Below are 19,522 nucleotides of genomic sequence, written 5' to 3'. Positions count from 1 at the left end.
TCTTTCCCACCCTGAAAAGAATTAACATAAGAAAGCCAAAATATATACAAAAGAAAAGCGTAGCTGATTTAGGCTCATTGTTGTATTATTTTAGATGTAAGGAACAACCATTGAGCTTTGAGTGATGGTTTAAATCAGGGTTTTTCATCCTTGGCACAATCGAAATTTTGAGCTGGTTAATCCTTGGTGCGCATTGTCGGATGTTTAGCATCATCCCTGGCCTCTACCCATTAGATACCTATAGCACTCCATATCTTCCAGCTGTGATAACCCGAGATGTCTCCTAATGTTGCCCAAAGTCCCCTGGGTAGGGGTTAGGGTGAAAGGCAAAGTCGCTCTCACTTGAGAACTGCTGGTTTAAAGATATCGTAGTGATTTTATCAGAAAATTACCACACCTCCTGCTGCAGTACTGATGGTTTTATTGAAGCTTATAAAATCTCAAATGCTTTTTGTCACTAGAAGAAAACTCATGAATGTTTATAAATCCCTTGTAGGGAGTTTCTTTTAAATATTTAAAGAAAAAAAAAGCTACTTTACTGGTTGCTGCATATTTACCTGACCAGTCATCTAATTATTCCAGTCACTTACTCTTATATTTAATTACTAGATCTGCTATGATTTAATTTTATATGGACAAATGCTGGTTTTATTCCTGGGCCATGAAATCCTCAAAGCAAAGGTTATTATGCTGAATTGGAAAATGCTAAAATAATACTAGCAATTTAGACCTGGTTGTAAAAATGTAATTTTCACACGGCACCTGGATTCTAGTGTTAGTTTCAAATCTAATTTCTTCTAATTTGGAGTAAGCCCTTTAGCCTTTTTGTGCAAATTTTCTCATCTGTAAAAAGAAGGAGATAAACTATAATATCTGTAAGTTTGCTTCTATTCTAAACATCAACACTTGAATATATTTATATTATTTCATTGAGTTGTTCCTCCTGCTCCCATAATATACCTCTCAATGCAATTAAACCCAGAATGTGTCCCAGAATGTGGTCCATGGTGCTGGTCTACAATAAGATGAGTACAGAAATGGACAGTAAACAGGGATGTTTAATATAATTTGGTAGTGTATTCTGTACCTATTACATGTAATAATAAGAGTTAGGCTTATATTTTGTCTCTTTGAAATTCAGTTTTTTTCTGGTAGATCACTTTTATTATATTTTATCAAAGTATCAGTCCACACTGGATTAAAAAACAAAAACAAAGGTAAGGTGCGGTGGCTCACGCCTGTAATCCCAGCACTTTGGGAAGCAGAGGCGGGCGGATCACTTGAGGTCAGGAGTTCGAGACCAGCCTGGCCAATATGGGGAAACCCCGTCTCTACTAAAAATACAAAAATTAGCCGGGCGTGGTGGCAGGCACCTGTAATCCCAGCTACTCAGGAGGCTGAGGCCGGAGAATCACTTGAACCTGAGAGGCGGAGGTTGCAGTGAGCCGAGATCATGCCATTGCACTCTAGCCTGGGAGAGAAGAGCAAAACTCTGTCTCAAAACAAAAACCAAAAAGCAAACAAACAAAAACAAAAACAAATCTGGTCTCTCACTAGAGGGAGTTTGAGAAGCAATGCCTGGATGTATGATGAAAAATTTTGTCTGCATCTCTTTCTACCATGGCCAATAAGAGATAGTATATTCCATCTCTCTGTAATTTAAATAAAAATAGGGCAAGATACTGTCTGTTTACCCTATTAGTAGCATAAAGTTGGTGGCAAATAGAATTAATTGTAAAGAAATTTATCTAACAGAAAATAAGAAGTCATTTATTTTTGGAGTACATATAATGTTTTCTTTGATTGTATGTGTAACTGAGTCTTCATTTAGCTCAAGCTACTTTCATGAATTAAAATAACATGTTTATCTTAGAACATAAACCCAAAGAGCAATGAGAATGTCCTTTCTTTAATTATCTTTTTTTTCTGAGAGTCCTTACATATGAAATCTACTCTAATGCTTGATGTACTGAAGTCTTCATAAGTAGTTGATGGTAGTGAGGGTAGGTGAAGAAGGAAAAGGTGTGGATTACATTTACCAAAGAGATTTTCAGAGATGTTTTGGAGTCTATTCAGTCACTCAGATTCATCCATCATTTGAGAAGATCTGTTATATGGACTCAGATGTGATAGAATGACATGTAAACAAGGTTGGTTAAGCAATGGAGCACTTCACAAAGTGACCTTCGTCCGATTTTCCAGTATTATTGTCCAATCTTTCTTTATGTGGTAAAATATGGTGGAGGAACAAGGCTTCCCACTGACAGTTATTTGAAGCAGAAAACACTGTTGGTTTCCTTGCACTGTGGACCATTTATTCCAATACCTTTTATCCCATAAAGAGTGGAATAATTCAGACGGCCTGGTGCTCCTCCTGGGAGCCCTTTGCACATGACCTGGCATTGTTTGGGAACAGTCTCTTAACCCTGGCCCACATGGATTTTATAGTACACTTCCTCCTCTAAAACAAAAAAGGCAAGATCTTTGCCTGCACTATTAGCAGCAAAAAGTTACCCTTTCTTTCAGTTTTTTAATTCAGATGATGAAAATATATAACATATTTGGAAACTCCANGGATTACATTTACCAAAGAGATTTTCAGAGATGTTTTGGAGTCTATTCAGTCACTCAGATTCATCCATCATTTGAGAAGATCTGTTATATGGACTCAGATGTGATAGAATGACATGTAAACAAGGTTGGTTAAGCAATGGAGCACTTCACAAAGTGACCTTCGTCCGATTTTCCAGTATTATTGTCCAATCTTTCTTTATGTGGTAAAATATGGTGGAGGAACAAGGCTTCCCACTGACAGTTATTTGAAGCAGAAAACACTGTTGGTTTCCTTGCACTGTGGACCATTTATTCCAATACCTTTTATCCCATAAAGAGTGGAATAATTCAGACGGCCTGGTGCTCCTCCTGGGAGCCCTTTGCACATGACCTGGCATTGTTTGGGAACAGTCTCTTAACCCTGGCCCACATGGATTTTATAGTACACTTCCTCCTCTAAAACAAAAAAGGCAAGATCTTTGCCTGCACTATTAGCAGCAAAAAGTTACCCTTTCTTTCAGTTTTTTAATTCAGATGATGAAAATATATAACATATTTGGAAACTCCACTGGCAGACTTGGCAGGCGTTTCATATTTACTTGGACTTAACATGAATTGGCTTTGGTTCTCTGATTTCCCCGCCTCCATCTCTCGGAGCAAGTTATTTATTATCTGAATGAGTCTGTGTTAGTGGATCAGACATGCACATGGCACGTCTCTTGTAAGTGCGTTTGTTCAGTAAGATTTATGCTAGACCAAATTGTTTTATATTGGTTTTCATTGTTGAAAATGTACTGTATTCATTCTCGGTTTGGCCTAAGTATTTGTAGTGTGCTAGGGGTTCCTGTGGTTGAACATTTTATCTCTGTAACACTTCATGCAAAGGAAATTAAAAAATATATAGTGAAAGCATTTCCCTAATGTGTTTCCAATCAGCTGTGTACTTTAGTAATTTGATTTGTAGGAACTAGAAGGCAGAGTATTAATGAGCCCTTTTCAATCATTCATAATTCTTTGGGAATTCAGATCATAGTTCCAAGTTTATGAAAACATCTATTGAGTTTTTTCTAAGTCCTTTGTTATTCTGCTTGAATGTATTAAGAGGCATTTTTTTTTTTAACCACAGCATTGTCTAAAAGTTCTCATGGAAGGAGTGAGTCTCTTCTCTGCGTCTTGGACAAGATAAACGTGATGTGAATTGAGGTTGATTAGCTTGCCAGAAATCAGTTATTGAAACAGAGAGCCAGGCCCTTTTATTTCTGCATTATCACATGTGTGTGTTCCTGCTTCTGTACTTTTTGTATTAAGCAATCCAGACTATGTATTAGTAAATCTCTTTGCCTAATGGGCTTCTAAGGATACAGTGACTATAGGCATTGCCAGGTGCATCTTCCTAGATTGTGTAACCCACAGTGTGGAGGGGTATTTGTACAAAATGATTCAAGACCTAGGCTGTGATTTCCACACTATTGTTTCTTTGGCCCTTTTCCATAGAGACTCAAGCTAACTGGCTTATTTGTTCTTTTGAGGATCTCTGGCCTTTGACTTCTCTTTTTGCCAATGAATAAACATGTGATAATCCATACTTGGGTAGTTTCAGATTTGCTTAATCTAATTTACTACCTAAAAGTAATATAAAAAATAAATATGAAATTATAGTTCTTAGAAATGGAGGTAAGAGTTGAACGTTTTATCTGGTGAAGACAGTAGCTCATCAACAATCTTGGATGGGTATAGAATTTTGCGTTCAATTCCTGTATTTTAATTTTCTGCTTTTATTTTCTATCATATTTTAAGCTTCACTCTTGATCTTGAGTTAAGTTAATCTCATGTAAGATCCCTTTTCATAGTGGTGTTTTTAGTTCTGTTACTCCTCATACATCATTAGGCATAAGTTAAGTCATAAGGTTATACATTTTGGCCGTGAGAGTTCATCAATCTATGGCTTTGCACTTGATGATATAATCCAGGACGTTAATCTTTTCAGTAGTCAATGAATTAATGTAAGTGAATGTCAAGTGGATACTTAGAAGGCTTAGTTGTGTTTTGGGAAAAAGTAGCCAAAGAGCATGGTGGTTCCTGTGATCGCTAATTTGGGCTTAGAGAACACAACTTATTTTGCTCCAAACAGTAAAGGAAACCCATATCCATTCTTGGCCTTTCTTCCTGCTTCTGTGTCTCCTGTCTAGGTTGCACCTATGAAGGAAATACCTATAACAGCTCCTTCAAATGGCAGAACCCGGCTGAGCCTTGTGTTCTACGCCAGTGCCAGGTAAAGTTCAACTATTTCTCTCTTTAGTAAAAAGGAATCCATAGAGTCCTCTTTAGTCACCCCTTCACACAGCACAGAACAAAACCCTAAAAAGGCCAAACAAAAATGAAAAACCAATGAAAAAGCAACTTTATTCTTGTGTGTACTTACTGTGACATTCATCATAACGAGACAGGTGCAGCATAGATATTGTGTAGAACTTGCTTCCAGAAACACAGCGGAATTGTCCACCATTGTTCAATTGTGCCTGGAAAAACTCCAGGAAGATGCACATGTCCTTGGGGAAAATTCATGTCTTCCTGTGAAGTCATCTTTGAGCAAAACATGAATTCCTCTTAGCAGAAAGGGGGTTTTGTTAAAGGATGTATGTTTCCCTTCTTTGATTTAGAAAGATTTTGAACTGGATCCAATCTGTAAACTATTACATTGAAGCAATTAGTATACCGTAACTCGATGATTTCAACCTGACAAATTAAAAAACCACCAATTCAGCAACTAGGGAGTCCACTGTGGCTGATCCTTATTGAACTCTGAAAAGAGCAGTGATTCCACATGGCTTTAACCCCGTCAGGTGTTAAACACAGCAAGATAAACTAAAGCAGAAATGAAAAGCCTAAATTTTCAAACTCCTCCTTTAAAAAAAACAAGCACACAAAATCTCTTTGTACGTACTCTGTTAAAAATTATGCTCATCTAATTTTGACAAAACTAAAAAATGCTTCTTTGTAGAGAAGGTGCTGTTAAATCATTTTATCCCTAACCCCATTTCGTTGTCCAAGGATATGCTTTTGCATTTAAAGGAGATTGAAAGGTTAATATAATAATGGATGTTTCTCCTTGCTCTTATCTTAAGCATAGTGACATTTAGTTTACTGAAATCTAAATTTTATGTAGTTACACTCCTATTATATGCCACGATAGGTGTGTTCATTCATAAGAACTTCAGCTATTTATTTAGTTAAATATTCAGCTTATTTATGTAGGAAATCTGTTACTTGTTAAAATAAGCAGTAGGTAAACAAATATAAATAATAAGTTATTAAATCAACAAATATTTGCTGGATTTTTGCTCCAGATTACAGGTCCAATCAGTGTCATACTGCAAAGGGATGAGAGCAATAAGTTTCCATAACACCAAAATCCCACATATGTTCCAAAATTTATACCACTTTACCCATGCCCTGACTCTTGACCAGCAAAATTTCCACTCTTTGATAGAGCACTCAGAAAACCAAAGCCATGGTTACAATGCTAAACGAGACAAGCACATATCCTCTGGAGTCTAGCATAGTATTCATATGTAACAGTCAGAGGTTTTGAAGATCCTCAAGTTGCATGGACCAGCCATGGGTGAATTTTGCTGCCTTTGGGTGAAGACTTTGTTTAAATTAAGTGGAAGCTATTATATGGGAGGAACTATTTTGTTGACTGAATAACACATTAAGCCATTATCCATTGTTAACCCTGAAACTCCAATTGCCTAGCATCTCTGGTCAGTAGGGCCCAGAAAGAGTGATGCAGGAATCTCTAATTACTGTTGAAAGAGATCTTAAAGTCCAGCAGCCTTGGAAGTCAGGAGATGCTGACCTGTAAGATGGGGCACAAAAAGTGGATGTTACCTACCCAAGAGGAACTTTGCCTTTCATTTTTCCTCCTTTCTAAAACCTTGTTTGTGCCCTGCTAGCTAGGATAATATTTATTCAATATGCAGGAAAGCAAGCTGCGGTGAAGGGACCTACCAAAGGCTGCTCCTTTGCTCAGCTGGGACCTTCCCTCTACTGACTTGCTTCCTTCTTTAGGTATGAGACCTTATCTTGGAATGCAGGAAATTGCCATTTACTGGCACCTGTCAGGGAAGTCTTCTTGCTTCTCTGCAGAATGACACAATGGCAACCTCTCTTTGCATGCTCTTCTTTTCTCAGGGCACAAAATCAGCAACAGAGGATACAGTGTAGGGCAATAGGTGAAATATGGATTCTGACACTCACGTAACTTGCTGCTTAACCTTGCTGTACCTCACTTTAACCACCTATAAAACAGAAATAGTACTCTCTTCAGGGGTAGTTGTAAGCAGAAAGCCAAACTGTTATTAAAAATGCTTCTGGTAGAGCGCCTGCATGGACTGGGTACAACAAGGTCTCAGACAGATGACAGGAAGTCTAACGATCTGGCCTAGATCCATTTGAATTGAATTCTACCTATTTCTTATATCTTCCTACCAAGGGAGCTCTGATGGTGAGAAATTTACCTTTATTTTCCTGCTTTTAATTTCTTATGGGAAGAGGAAAATTTGAAGATCATGGACAGGAAATTCATGCTGGGAACTAACCTAAATCCTCCATCTGGATTGCAGATACTGAAGGAAAATTGATTTGGGACCATGCATAGCTTTTTGCATTGCTTCAGTTACATAACTAAAGCATGGATCTTTTTGTGATGTTATATATTGCTGGTACCTTAGTTGTTTTTTTTCTTTCCCATGTGATTTAAGCCATAACAAATTCTCCAGTGAGTGGAAACCTCAGGCCTGACATGATGTGAAAACATTTAGGATGTAGCCCTTCTTGTTGGGTTGAGATGATGTGGTAGCAGACACAATGAAGAAAATGACCTAGTTGTCAATTTGTTATGTTTGTTTTCAGTCTGTGCCACCCCTCCCATCACAGACAACAACAAAAACCAAACCAAAAATAAAACACAAATCCATTTACAAAATAGGTAGAGAATCTGGAGAAAGCCCTTCGAAGGCCAACTCTGAAAATTAATTCTAAAGATGTTTCAATTGACATTAAGGTGATATTAGAGTCCCAATATCAATTTGAGACTCACTTGATTTATTACTAAGCCCTAAAGTCTCTATTTTGACATATATAATATGAACTTAAAAATAGTTTTGTCTAATCCCTTCCTTTGATGCTTGAGGAAAACTGAGACCCAGGCTCTGTGTGAGGCAGAGTGACATTTCTAAGATTGCAGAGCTGGTCTAGTTATTTCTAGAAGGTTGGTAAGGATTTAGGTTCTCCAGGTGCTAGTCTGGGTTAAGATGCTTATACTCTGTGCCTCACCATTAATGGCTTGACATGAATAACAATGACAGAAAGTATAGGAGTGTGGAAAACCTAAAACAACTGTGAATGAGCAGCTAGATTCTGTTGGGTACTTACTGACAGCAAGAAGGTCTTAAAAACTAGATTTAAAAAGAAACAAGAAATTAGGGCCAAAGAGAAAGCAAAGACAGGGAAAATAAGAGGCGACAGACTTGCACTGAGTTCTAGAGCATTGATTGGGGTGAGCCTGGATCTCACCTCATTGGTGTCTCATACCTCTTGCCCTGACACCCACCAAGCTTTGCGGTTTTTGTGCTTGGACACTTCTCCTACTTAGGTCACTTTCCAAAAGTAGTAACTCCGTGGGAATTCTGGGCTGACTTTGCTTGTGGTGTTCTGTGTTTCAGGAGGGCGTTGTCACAGAGTCTGAGGTGCGCTGTGTTGTTCACTGTAAAAACCCTTTGGAGCATCTGGGAATGTGCTGCCCCACATGTCCAGGTAACGTTCTTAGGAAGGGGAGGCTGGAAATCTCTGTGTGTTCCCTCAGGAATGCATGAATCTCCCAACCCCTCTTGTTGGAAATTTTCTTCCCTTTACATCTGTGTACCTAATGGGTTTAGAGAGCGAGCTCCTTTGCATAGAAATATCCGCTTGGCCTCCTTGGTGTGCCCAGCATGAATGCAATGTGCTGGAGGTCCTGGCATGCAGGTTCTCCAGGCTCCGAGGTCTGCTTTCCACTCCACAGAGCCACAGGTAATGCTTATTTTGGAAGAAAAGGCTGTGGCTTTCTCTGGCTTCCAGAAATGTCTTTTTACTGCTTCATATTGCAAAATCCTGGCCAGAGCTCGCCGTGGTGATGAGGTGACCAGATGTTTTCTGAAAACTGAGAGCTGTGTCCCTAAGTGAATTTAGCTTAGGGTTTTGCTGGTCTCAGTTTTCTGTGTGGTTCAACAAGGTGAACCCTCTGTCTTTTTTAGAGGGACCTGCTTTCTAGCTGACAGCAAAAGGATCTTTCCTTTGCAGTGGCTGGAACGTTTCCTTTTACTTTTCTGAACAGGATTACAAAGGCCTCCTGCATCTTTTCCTGCGCTTACATACAAGCCTGGGGATTTTGAGATGAGAGATTTTTCCTGATCTCTTAAGCCACTGGCCGAAAGTCTCCGACAGGTGTTCTGCATTTTGTTGTTGTTGTTGTTGTTGTTTTTTCTGAGTGCTTTTCCTCCAGAGTGGTAATACGACTACTGCTCTGCTTTTGAGGTTAATCTCCAAAGGGCCTTCTGTTCTTGGAAACTTCCTGTGAAGTGGCTAAGGCACCACTGGACACTCTGCAGAGATGAGCTCCTGCTCCATTCTCAGACACCTGTCGCTTTCCTCCATGCGGTCTGAAAGGCATGGTCCCTTTCAGAGTTCAGCCTTTTCTCACCCTTGAATGACAAGGATAGCCAGCTTCGACTTATGTCTAACCCTCCTCAGCTCCCCTGGCTGTCTTTATTCAGCTCCTTTTTCACACTGGGATTTCTGTAAAGCTTGTATTGTTCATGAGCTTACATGAAAGCCAAAAACTGGTTGAAAGTAACATTATTTTTTCCATTATTCAGTTATTTTGTGTCTATCAAGCAGAGATTGCTTGAGTGCTTTTCCTTCAGAATGCGTTGAAAGGTTTGTATCGCCTAACTGTATCCTTAAATGCCCACAGGATCTTTATTCAATGAGATCAGTAGTTGTCCAGGCTGCATACCAGAGTCACCTGGAAATCCTTAAAAAAATCAATCTTGATGATCAAGCTGCATCCCAGACCAATTCCATCAGAATCTCTGAGGAACTCTGGGGTCTCAGATCTCCCAGATAATTTCTATACACAGCCAACCCTGACATTGATAACAGAGCATATTTTATATACCATACAGATTTAAAAATATCATAGCTCTTAAATATGAATTCAGTTGTGTTGAGTAGGCTGTTGCTTTATTTTTTATTTATTTTATTTTATTTTATTTTTTGAGGTGGAGTCTCGCTCTGCTGCCCAGGTGGGAGTACAGTGGCACGATCTCGGCTCACTGCAACCTCCACCTCCCAGGTTCACGCTATTCTTCTGCCTCAGCCTCCCAAGTAGCTGGGACTACAGACACCCACCACCACGCCTGGCTAATTTTTTTGTATTTTTAGTAGAGATGGGGTTTCACCCTGTTAGGATGGTCTCGATCTCCTAACCTCGTGACCCACCTGCCTTGGCCTCCCACAGTGCTGGGATTACAGGCGTGAGCCACTGTGCCCGGCCGACTGTTGCTTTATTGACACAGAATCAACTCAGAGCTGCCCCCTCCTCATAACCATGGGATCCGTCATGGACCAACAATAATGAAATGGAACACTTCAAGCCCAAGACATCTCACCCTGTAGAACATTCTCCTCACTTAGAAGATAGTCATATTTTCAGGCTGCCTTTGAAACTGTGGGTACACAAACAGCAGAGTGATCTATTTCAGCAACTGAAGTTATATTTGAGCCATTGCTTCTTCCACTCTCTTTTTGGTTGGGTTTCTAGGAAGGAAAGGGCTGAACTCCATGACTGCTCATATTACAGTGCTAAGTCCTCACAGCCATCCACTGTTTACACAAGAAGAAATTAGGCCCACCGAGAATAAGTGCCTGCCTGAGGTCTGTGAGTGAGTAAGGGCCAAAGATGGGGTTGGGATCCAGCCCCTCCTCTTTTCTGACCACCATAGGGCACTACCTCCCATGCCCGTACACACCGCAAGAATTGAGAAGCTTAGGTCCAGGTGCTCTGGGAGGCAAATCTTTAAGAATTGGTGTGCCAGTGTCACCCACCAGCCGTCTGACACCTGGGCAGGCTCTGTGTCCTCAGTTATGGGGTCATGAATCAATTTCATTCCCTCTCCTTAATTTCAAAGGCCAGCCTTTGGGATACAAATTGGAGGATCCAGAAGGAACTGTATCCACGAGGCATTATCTTTTGTCTTGTGAGGGAGTCTTCAGGCAAATCTAGAGAGGGAGAGTCAAGAGAAGCCTTGGATATCCTCCTTGGTCACTCGGAAGGACTGGCATAGATCAGGAAATGGCATTCTGTGTAATGACAAACACGTAATCCGTGGTCAGTTTCTTCCCGAAGCAGATTTTAGGGCATTCTTGGTCGACTGCTCCTTCCTTTTCGCTGGGCTCTTTGCTCAGGAATGGTGGGTTGTGATGGAAACAATTTGCATAGAATTTTCATTTAAAATTCCTTTAAGTGGTCAAGTGTAGATTGTTATAGTTAATCTGGCAATCTGTCTGACAAAATCAGTGGTGCAAACCTGTATGAAAGAACTGAAGCTGCCTTGTTGGAAGTGCACCTTAAAGAGAGACAACTGGGTATTTGCCATAGTAACAGTGCTGAGATACAGCCACTAGGAGGGTCCCACACTTACCAAGCCTTCTGGCATCACTGAGAATACCAAGGAGCTGCTTGATTGCTAACTCTGCATGCCAGTAGCATACAGATCTTATGCCTGGGGCATTTTTTTAAACCATAGTTTCACTTGGTAATGCAACTTCAGGCTCAGTAGCACTTGTCTGCATGTCTTCCATTTAACAAAGGGCTCTGTATCTAGCTTAAGATGAATAAGGTCAGTGGTCAGATCAGGTGGGGGTAATGCCCATTCTTCTTTGTCAGGAACCAGCAGCTCCAAGAGCTTGGTGGGTTCTGCAGATGGCTTTAGCTGGCAGGCCTTGAACACTCATTCTCAGGGGCATGGAGCAGTCTTCCACAAGACCCCGCTTTGGCTAAGTTTTGTCCACCGCTAGCTCTGCTCCCAGCACTGTCTTCCATGGAGAAAGTGACCTCAGCTGTCCTGGCCCAGCACCTTGTGAGGTCAGTCCTGAGAAAAGTGGCTTTGCTGTTAACTCATAGTTGTCCCATGGCCTGTGTGACATAGGGTTCCTGTCTGCTCTTTGCGTCCTGCCATTTATGACCTCTCTTTGGAATTTGGCAGTGTCCCGGACATCTTTCTGAATAGGGGACACCTCCTGGGTTTTGGTCCTATTATTAGCTCAAGCTTGGAGGGGGCCACAGCCCCTTTAACAGAGAGTGTGGGGCTGAAAACCCGTGTGATACCTCCTGTCCTGCCTCTGCCCCTTGTTGCCTTTGTACCTGGTCCTCTGAACAGTGCAGCAGATGGGTCAGAACTGATTTTTAATTCTAGCTCTGCCACCTGCCAGCTGGGGTGAGTTACTTTCCCCTCTGAGCCACATTTTCCTTATCTGTGAAAAGAGTGATGAACATCCCTACTTTGTAGGATCATTGGGGATATGGAGTGAGGTAGGGGTACCTAGGATGTGGTAGAGGCTGTGCCATTCTTAGGTACTCATCGAGTGGAGCCCCTGGTGTCATCTGCTCTGAGTTCATGGTTGACTTCTCTCCCTTGGCCTTCCATCTGCCTCCTCTGGCCCCTCTGGGTTTGGTCCCTCTGGCAGTGGGCAGCGTGATCACCACACAGCTCCCTGCATGGCGCTCTATGGTGCACTGCTGCCCCTTGGGCTGTCCTGGGTTCCAATGTCTTATTTGTTTTCCAGGATCTTTGGGGTTTTGGGTCCCATGCCCATCTTTTGCCTCTGTTTTTTTCTTTTCACACTATGCAGCAATCTTGTCCACTGGTTGAAGAGGACACTCGGCTGGGTGGAGATAGGCAATGGATGAACTGTGGATAGAAGGATTGTGTCAGGTTGAATGACGGTGGCCGTTGCCCTAATTCTAAACTCTTCACTGCTTTCCAGGGTGTGTGTTTGAGGGTGTGCAGTATCAAGAAGGAGAGGAATTTCAGCCGGAAGGAAGCAAATGTACCAAGTGTTCCTGCACTGTAAGTCCTGCTGTGGATGTTCGCAGGGTGTCCTTCGGGCTAAGCGCTGCTTGTACTCACCAAGAGCACCCCCGGTCTCTACAGCCTCTCCCTCGACTCCTTTCTGGGGAAATGTCAGTCCCTCCTGATGTGGAGCCGAGGGAAAAGCTCATCCACCTGGTTCGGTGCTACTGACATTCTGGGCTGGGAAATTCTTCTTCATGGGCCTGTCCTGTGCATTGCAGGATGTTTAGCAGGGTCCCCTGGCTCCACCAACTGGGTGCCAGTAAACCCGTCCAGCTATACCACCACCAATGTCTGCAGACCACCCATTGGCCCATGGAGGGCAAACTTGCTCCCAATTGAGAAACTCCGCTCCGAAGCATGAGGAAGAGAGGCTGCCTTTCCTCCATGTGCCTCCTTTTTTTGGGGAAAGCATGGATTTTCTGTTCCTCAGGGGTTGAGGAGCTTCTTACTGAGGCAGCTGCTTGTTTTTTTAGTGCAGCCAAATAAAAAGTGATGGGGACAAACACAGCTTGCTTCTGTGCATCCTGAGGGGTGAGAACCTGGTTTGAGGGCTGATCATTTACAGGTTGCAGAGTGGATAGGAGGAAATCCCCTGAAATGGTGGGTTCAGGGCAGAGGAGGAATCAGACGAAGTCATAGGCTTGTCTTTCCAAGCATTACTGAATTCTAAGCCATATACTAACGATCTCTCCAACAAGCTTAGATATAAAAAAGAACTTGACACATGCTATTATTTTAAAGGGATCTTTTTCATTAATATATGTTAAATTTAGGGTGAAGTCAGTGGTGGTGGTAGTGACAGAGAATCTAGTCTTAACCAGCTGCTCTAAGTTATTTACAGTAGGGAATTAGTACAAACTCTATTTTTTAAGCTTTTAATCTGTTATAATAAAGAGCATACATTTTCCAAGTCACTTGTGACTCAGTCTGCATCTCAGAATATTAAAAGGAAAATACATGGGTAACTCTAGCATCCTAATTTCACCAAAACAGAATCATATGTGGATCATCATAAATCATAGCATTTGTTGTTTCTCTACATGTCTTTTCGAAAATCTTTCCTCCTCCCTTCAGTACACATGCACCCAACCTAGAGAATACAGATTAGAGGAAATATGACCAAGGAAATATGACTTTTGTATGGGGTAGAAGGAGGTAAAAAGAAAGGGAGGGAGGAAGAGAGTATATATGTATGTGTCTATATATCTAGATATAAAACATATGCAATATACATAATATACATCACGTATATAATAATATATAAAAAACACAAAGTACTCATGAAAATAGCCATGAGCTTGCATATTCCAACTCAATTGCCATGTTGTTCCTCTCCTGCTAATTTTGATTTTTTATTTTTTGAGACAGAGTCTTGCTCTGTCTCCCAGGCTGGAGTGCAGTGGTGCTATGTCAGCTCACTGTAGCCTCTGACTCCAGATTCAAGTGATTCTCCTGCCTCAGCCTCCCGCGTAGCTGGGATTACAGGTATGCGCCACCATGCCTGGCTAATTTTTGTATTTTTAGTAGAAATGGGGTTTCACTGTGTTGGCCAGGCTGATCTGGAACTCCTGACCTCAAGTGATCTGCCCGCCTCAGCCTCCCAAAATGCTGGGATTACAGGTGTAAGCCAGTATGCCTGGCCTAAATAGCTTTATTTTTTATGTAAATGATTTCTATTTGCCATTAAATATTACCCATTTCTCAATTTTATTTCTTCCATACTGTAAACTACGAAGCTTTCTGATAATTTTTTTAAAATAATCTTATGCTTCTGGGAGTAGGCTGAGAAAAAACAAGGCATATTTCAATAGGAAATTGTAAATGTGCATCTGAATGAACTGCCTTTCCGGGTAAAGGTGTGCCAAGGTCAGGCAGCTGAGCCTCCTTGGAGAGGAAATTTAGAAGGTGGTAAAGAAAATGGAAAGTTCCTGCAGCTGTACCAATGACAGCCAGCCGAGTTCTCCAGTGCTGGAACTGGAAATGAGCTTAGAGATGATATGTACAGGGGTCACAAACCAAAATGTACTGCAGGCATTCTAATTTCATATGTTTCTAAACACAATGCATGATGAATGAAACACCAAGTTTTCCTGCCTAGTGAGTTCTTGGCAGACCTGGAGTCTATTCCTTTCTCATATCCTTGTATTTAATTTCATGTATTCCTGTATTCTTTCTAGTTTTCTGCAGTGCCACCCTCAGCACTCAAAGGGCGACTGATGACTTTGATTATGTTCCTGATATCAGTCTTTAGATTAACAGAATAAATGGGAGAGGCAATGGAGTTCTTGCTTGAGGATAGGACATTTGTGTACCAGCTTGGGTATGGGGAGTGTCATGAGAGCAGTTTTTCTTTTATGAACACACACATTTGAGGTGTAAGCTTGCTTTTTGGCAGCCTGTTAGTAAAATAATCTGGTTTTTAATATTCTTTCATTTTTGCTACCTTTTGATGGAGTACACTAAAATAAAAAGTAATGTCTTGGCAGCAAACGGCCCTCTCTTGAGGATGGTAACTGTGGAGATGTTCACTTTAGAATGGAATATTCCAAATGTATGGCCTGGAGGCATGGAGTTTAACTAGGAGGCGTGGAGTTTGCCAGTGTTGCCCTGGCAGCCAGCTTGGAAGCTTTGGCATGTGAGGTGCGTGCAGGTGTGGGGTGCCGTCTTGCTGCGTGAGGAGGCAAAGCTGAAGAAGGGTTTTAGACGGGACCTGTGCGAGGCCACATGCCGCACTGAGGAGGCTGCCAGAGGGGTGTTCATAATGTTAGGCTGCAGCTTCCCTTGTACAAATGAAGACTGCATGTAAAAACCTGTTTTGCTTTGGTAAAAATAGATGTATATATAGATAAATATAAACCTATTGTGCATTGGAGCATGTATATAGTATTTATGTGACTATATATTTGTTTGTATATCTCTATATCTATAATTGCATGTATCTACACACACACACACACATATATGTAAGTATATAAAAATATGCCTATAAATACAAATACAAACATACATTTCTAAGATACTTCTCAACACATTTCTAACATACACATGTTTAAGATTGGATGCCCCAGAAACAGAGCCTGAGACAAGTATATATGTGTAAGTAGTTTATTTGGGAGATACAGAAGGCATGGGCAGAAGAGTGTGGAGGGGAGACAAGGATGAAGAAGCAGCCAGTTGAGGAAATGTCACTAAGTGCTATGGTCTGAATGTCCCCCAAAATTCGGTTGAAACTTAATCGCCATTGTGGTGGTATTAAGAGGTGGGACATTTAGGAGGTGATTAAGCCACGAAGTCTCTGCTGTCATGAATGGCCAAGTGTCCTTATACAAGGGCTTGAGGGAGGAAGTTCATCTCTCTTGCCCTTCTGTCGCTCCCGCGATGTAAGGACACAGTGTTCCTCACCTTCGGAGGTTGCAGCAACAAGGCGCCATCTTGGAAGCAGAGAGAGCAGCCCTCACCAGACACCAAACCTGTCAGCACCTTGATCTTGGACTTCCCGGCATTCAGAACTGTGAGAAATAAATTCCTGTTCTTTCTAAGTTACCCACTCTCAGATATTTTGTTATAATAGTACAAATAGACTTTGACACCAAGTGAGCTACAATATTGTGTGTGACCAGAGCTTAGTCTTGCTGGGGAAAGTCTGGAAGCCAGTGTAAAATTCATGCCTCAGAATGTTTTCACTGAAGGAGGGAGAGAACTGAAATGTCTACACACCAACTCCAACCAGGCTTTGGTTGAGGGCTGCTCCTGGGGGGTCTTGATTGGGTAGCATTTCCAGCCTACCCCTCAAGTGGCAGAGTGGTCTTTAGCAGCAAGAGGAAGAAACACAAAAACAGATATTTCTCAACTTACAGTGGAATTATGCTCCGATAAATGCATTGTAAGTTGAAGATATCTTAAGTTAAAAATGCATTTAACACACCTAACCTGCTGAACACTGTAGCTTAGCCTAGCCTTTCTTCAGCATGCTCAGAACATTTATATTAGCATATAGTTGGACAAAATCATCTAATACAAAGCCTATTTTATAATAAAGTATTGAATAGCTCATTAAGCTTCTTAAAAACTGTACTTAAAGTGAAAAGCAGAATAGTTGTATGGATACTCAAAACTACATATTCTACTGAATCCATATCGCTTAAGTCAAAATATCATCAGGGACTAACTGGACTGGAAGTTAGAAGTGTGGGCATGTGCATGCACCAAGTGGTAAGGGTGAGAGGATGTGGGTACGGCAGCAACAGAGTCAGCTACAACATATATATGTGTGCATATGTGTCCATATATATGCACGTAAACATCTATACATTCATATATTTGTGAATATATATGCTTATATGTGCAGATGCATATGCATACACACATATGCATAAACACGTTTGGAAGACTAAGCCATTAGCTTTTCCCCAAACCTATTACTCTCTTTTGCCTCCAGTCCTTTGCTCATGCTGCTACCCTGTCTGTAATTCCTTTCTTCTGCTTGCTCACCTGGTGAATCTTGACCTTTCCAAGTCTGTTATCACCACCCCACTGCAACTCCCTGAGAACATGATTCCCCCAAGGAGAAGCAAATGTTTTCTCTTTTGTATTCCTGAGGCTCCATGGCTCTCATTTGCTATAGCTTCCCTGCCATCTTTCTCTCCCTCTTCCTCCGTGCTTAGCACCACTGGCAGGTGCTCAACAATGTTGTCCCCGTTCTTCTTTCCTATTGCTGTCTTTTGATGTAGTACACTAAGAAAAAGTAATGTTTCCTCTTCCATCCTTGTAGCTTCTGCCCTTCCAAGCTGGCCAGCCTATTCTTGCCTGGGAGAGTAACTCTGGTCAGATATCCCCTTATCACTAGCTTACTGTTTGCCTTGGGGGCACACCTTAGGGAGTTGTGTGTGTGTGTGTGTGTCTGTGTGTGTGTGTGAAGCATCCCTCGGGGGTATTATCCAGCTCCAGTGGATGAACTGCAAACTCTTCATGGTGTCCCCACTGGCAAGTGGCTTGTATATGCCATGTGGCTTGTATTTGTGGTCCAACCCACTTAGTTACACTCTCTGAATTTGTGAAAATCTGTCTACTGATGTTTTTGTGATGTGGTGACAGAGAGGCAGACCACCAGGAAGACACTGACTTATTGAGATGGATTCCTGAGATCATGAAACAAATGCCTCACACATGATTGTACATCCTGGTTTCAGCTGGTCCATCTCAATTCCAGACAATTGAGAACATGATAACGTTTGCGGATTATCTGGAGGGGATTTCACAACCTTTTGCTCTTATCCATTCCAGAAGCAGACCTAACATTTTTAGGTGTGACTATCATCATGACTCACTCAGAAAACGTGGTGCTTTCTTATCACTTGTTAAACTGCATCATCCCTGTTTACCCATTATGGAAATAAAAGAGCCAAGAGAATCACTTCTTCAGAGTCCCGATATTCATCAGGAGAGTGACAGCTTGAGTCCCATTTGCTGTTCCATATAGCAGTCTGAGTCATACTAGAGTGCATTCTTTATGAGATGTGTTCAGTGCAGATAAGCACTGTATTCATTTTTAAATGGAAAGAGGATTCTTTCCTAACACTGAAGCAAACAGTAGTTTATAAAGTATACTGAGTGTTGGTTAAAGCACACCTTGGCTTCCTACCTGCTTAACTGTACAGCAAACAGCTTTGTGTGGCTTTGTTCAGTCAACTTTTCAGGAAACAGAATGCTAGCAGCTGGCACAGACATTTCTGTAAAACCTGTCTTCAATGTTGTGAGACTAAAGACCAAGGTGCCAATGAGAGATGTTTGTGTTCTTTTTACCAAACTATTTTAAGAACCCCAGGGGCTCAGTGTTCTTGGAAATTGCTTACAGGAGGGAGTATAGCCCACAGAGTGCTAGGACACTCTTAAAAGAGCAGCAAGTCCTCTGTCTGTAAAAGCAGCCAAATTAACTGGCCAAACTTTTGCTGACAAAGGCGTATTAAGTTCAGAGGAGTTTTACCAATAAACATGGGTTGTTAATGGGCTGTCTGTGATGAAGGAGCTGTGCTTTATTGGCTCTTAGAAGCCCTGAAGTCCATAAACACCTTTGCTCTCACTTACACTTTAGATATTGCAAAGTGCTGTCTCCCAGGGAAAATGAAACTCCAAGGAAGGTTACTTGAAGAAAGCAAAGAAAATGGAGATCCTCATGGCTTCCCTGTCTCTTAGACTGGATTCTTGAAGATGTTCTGAGCAGCCAGGCAGGGTCCAGCCTCTGTCAACCTCTCTGACCTCATCACTGTCCCTCATCCTTGTCCTCTCTGCTCTGGCCACTCTGGCCTTCAGACAGAACCTCTCCATTCTTGCTACACAAAGGGAGGACTCCCACCAGCAACGTGGGTCTCACCTGTGAGCTCGTTAGAAATGCGGCATCTTGTCCCTCTTCCAGGCCCACTGAATTGAAATCTGCCATTCCACATGATCCCAGAGGTTCATTTACCAAATAAAGTTTAAGAAGCACTGGCCTTATATCTCATGGCTTTTACTTAGGCTGCTTTTTCTTTTTCCTCCCATTTCTCCTTCCCATCGCCCTATACCTAGACAGTCTCCACACACTCATGCGGCACTGCAAAGCCCAGACATTCCTTCTTTAGGGAAGCTTGTTCTGATTCCCAAGACCGGATCACTTCCTGTTGGGAGACTCTTTTATAGCACCCCATAGTTTACTCTCCAAACATCTAAAATGATTTGTAATTAGATATTTTTGTTTGTGATGGTTTTATTTAACTCCATCCATTAGGGTAAAATGGTGACTGTATCTTCCGTGC

General features: G+C 41.6%; 1 protein-coding gene across 2 annotated transcripts in view; it reads left to right on the top strand.

The window, feature by feature from the left end:
• BMPER (BMP binding endothelial regulator) overlaps positions 1 to 19,522 on the top strand; it is a 247,971-nt gene that overhangs the window by 58,310 nt on the left and 170,139 nt on the right. For both annotated transcript variants that reach the window (XM_025381030.1, XM_025381031.1), the window contains 3 exons: positions 4,743 to 4,825; positions 8,280 to 8,370; positions 12,643 to 12,725. In XM_025381030.1, the coding sequence (XP_025236815.1) occupies positions 4,743 to 4,825; positions 8,280 to 8,370; positions 12,643 to 12,725 (257 nt within the window). The remainder of the gene's footprint in view (positions 1 to 4,742; positions 4,826 to 8,279; positions 8,371 to 12,642; positions 12,726 to 19,522) is intronic.

The sequence above is a fragment of the Theropithecus gelada genome, chromosome 3 (assembly GCF_003255815.1).
Source record: "Theropithecus gelada isolate Dixy chromosome 3, Tgel_1.0, whole genome shotgun sequence".
In the NCBI taxonomy this organism is placed as follows: Eukaryota; Metazoa; Chordata; class Mammalia; order Primates; family Cercopithecidae; genus Theropithecus; species Theropithecus gelada.
The sequence above is the reverse complement of the archived record's forward strand: the minus strand, read 5'-3'. Positions and strand labels throughout refer to the sequence as shown.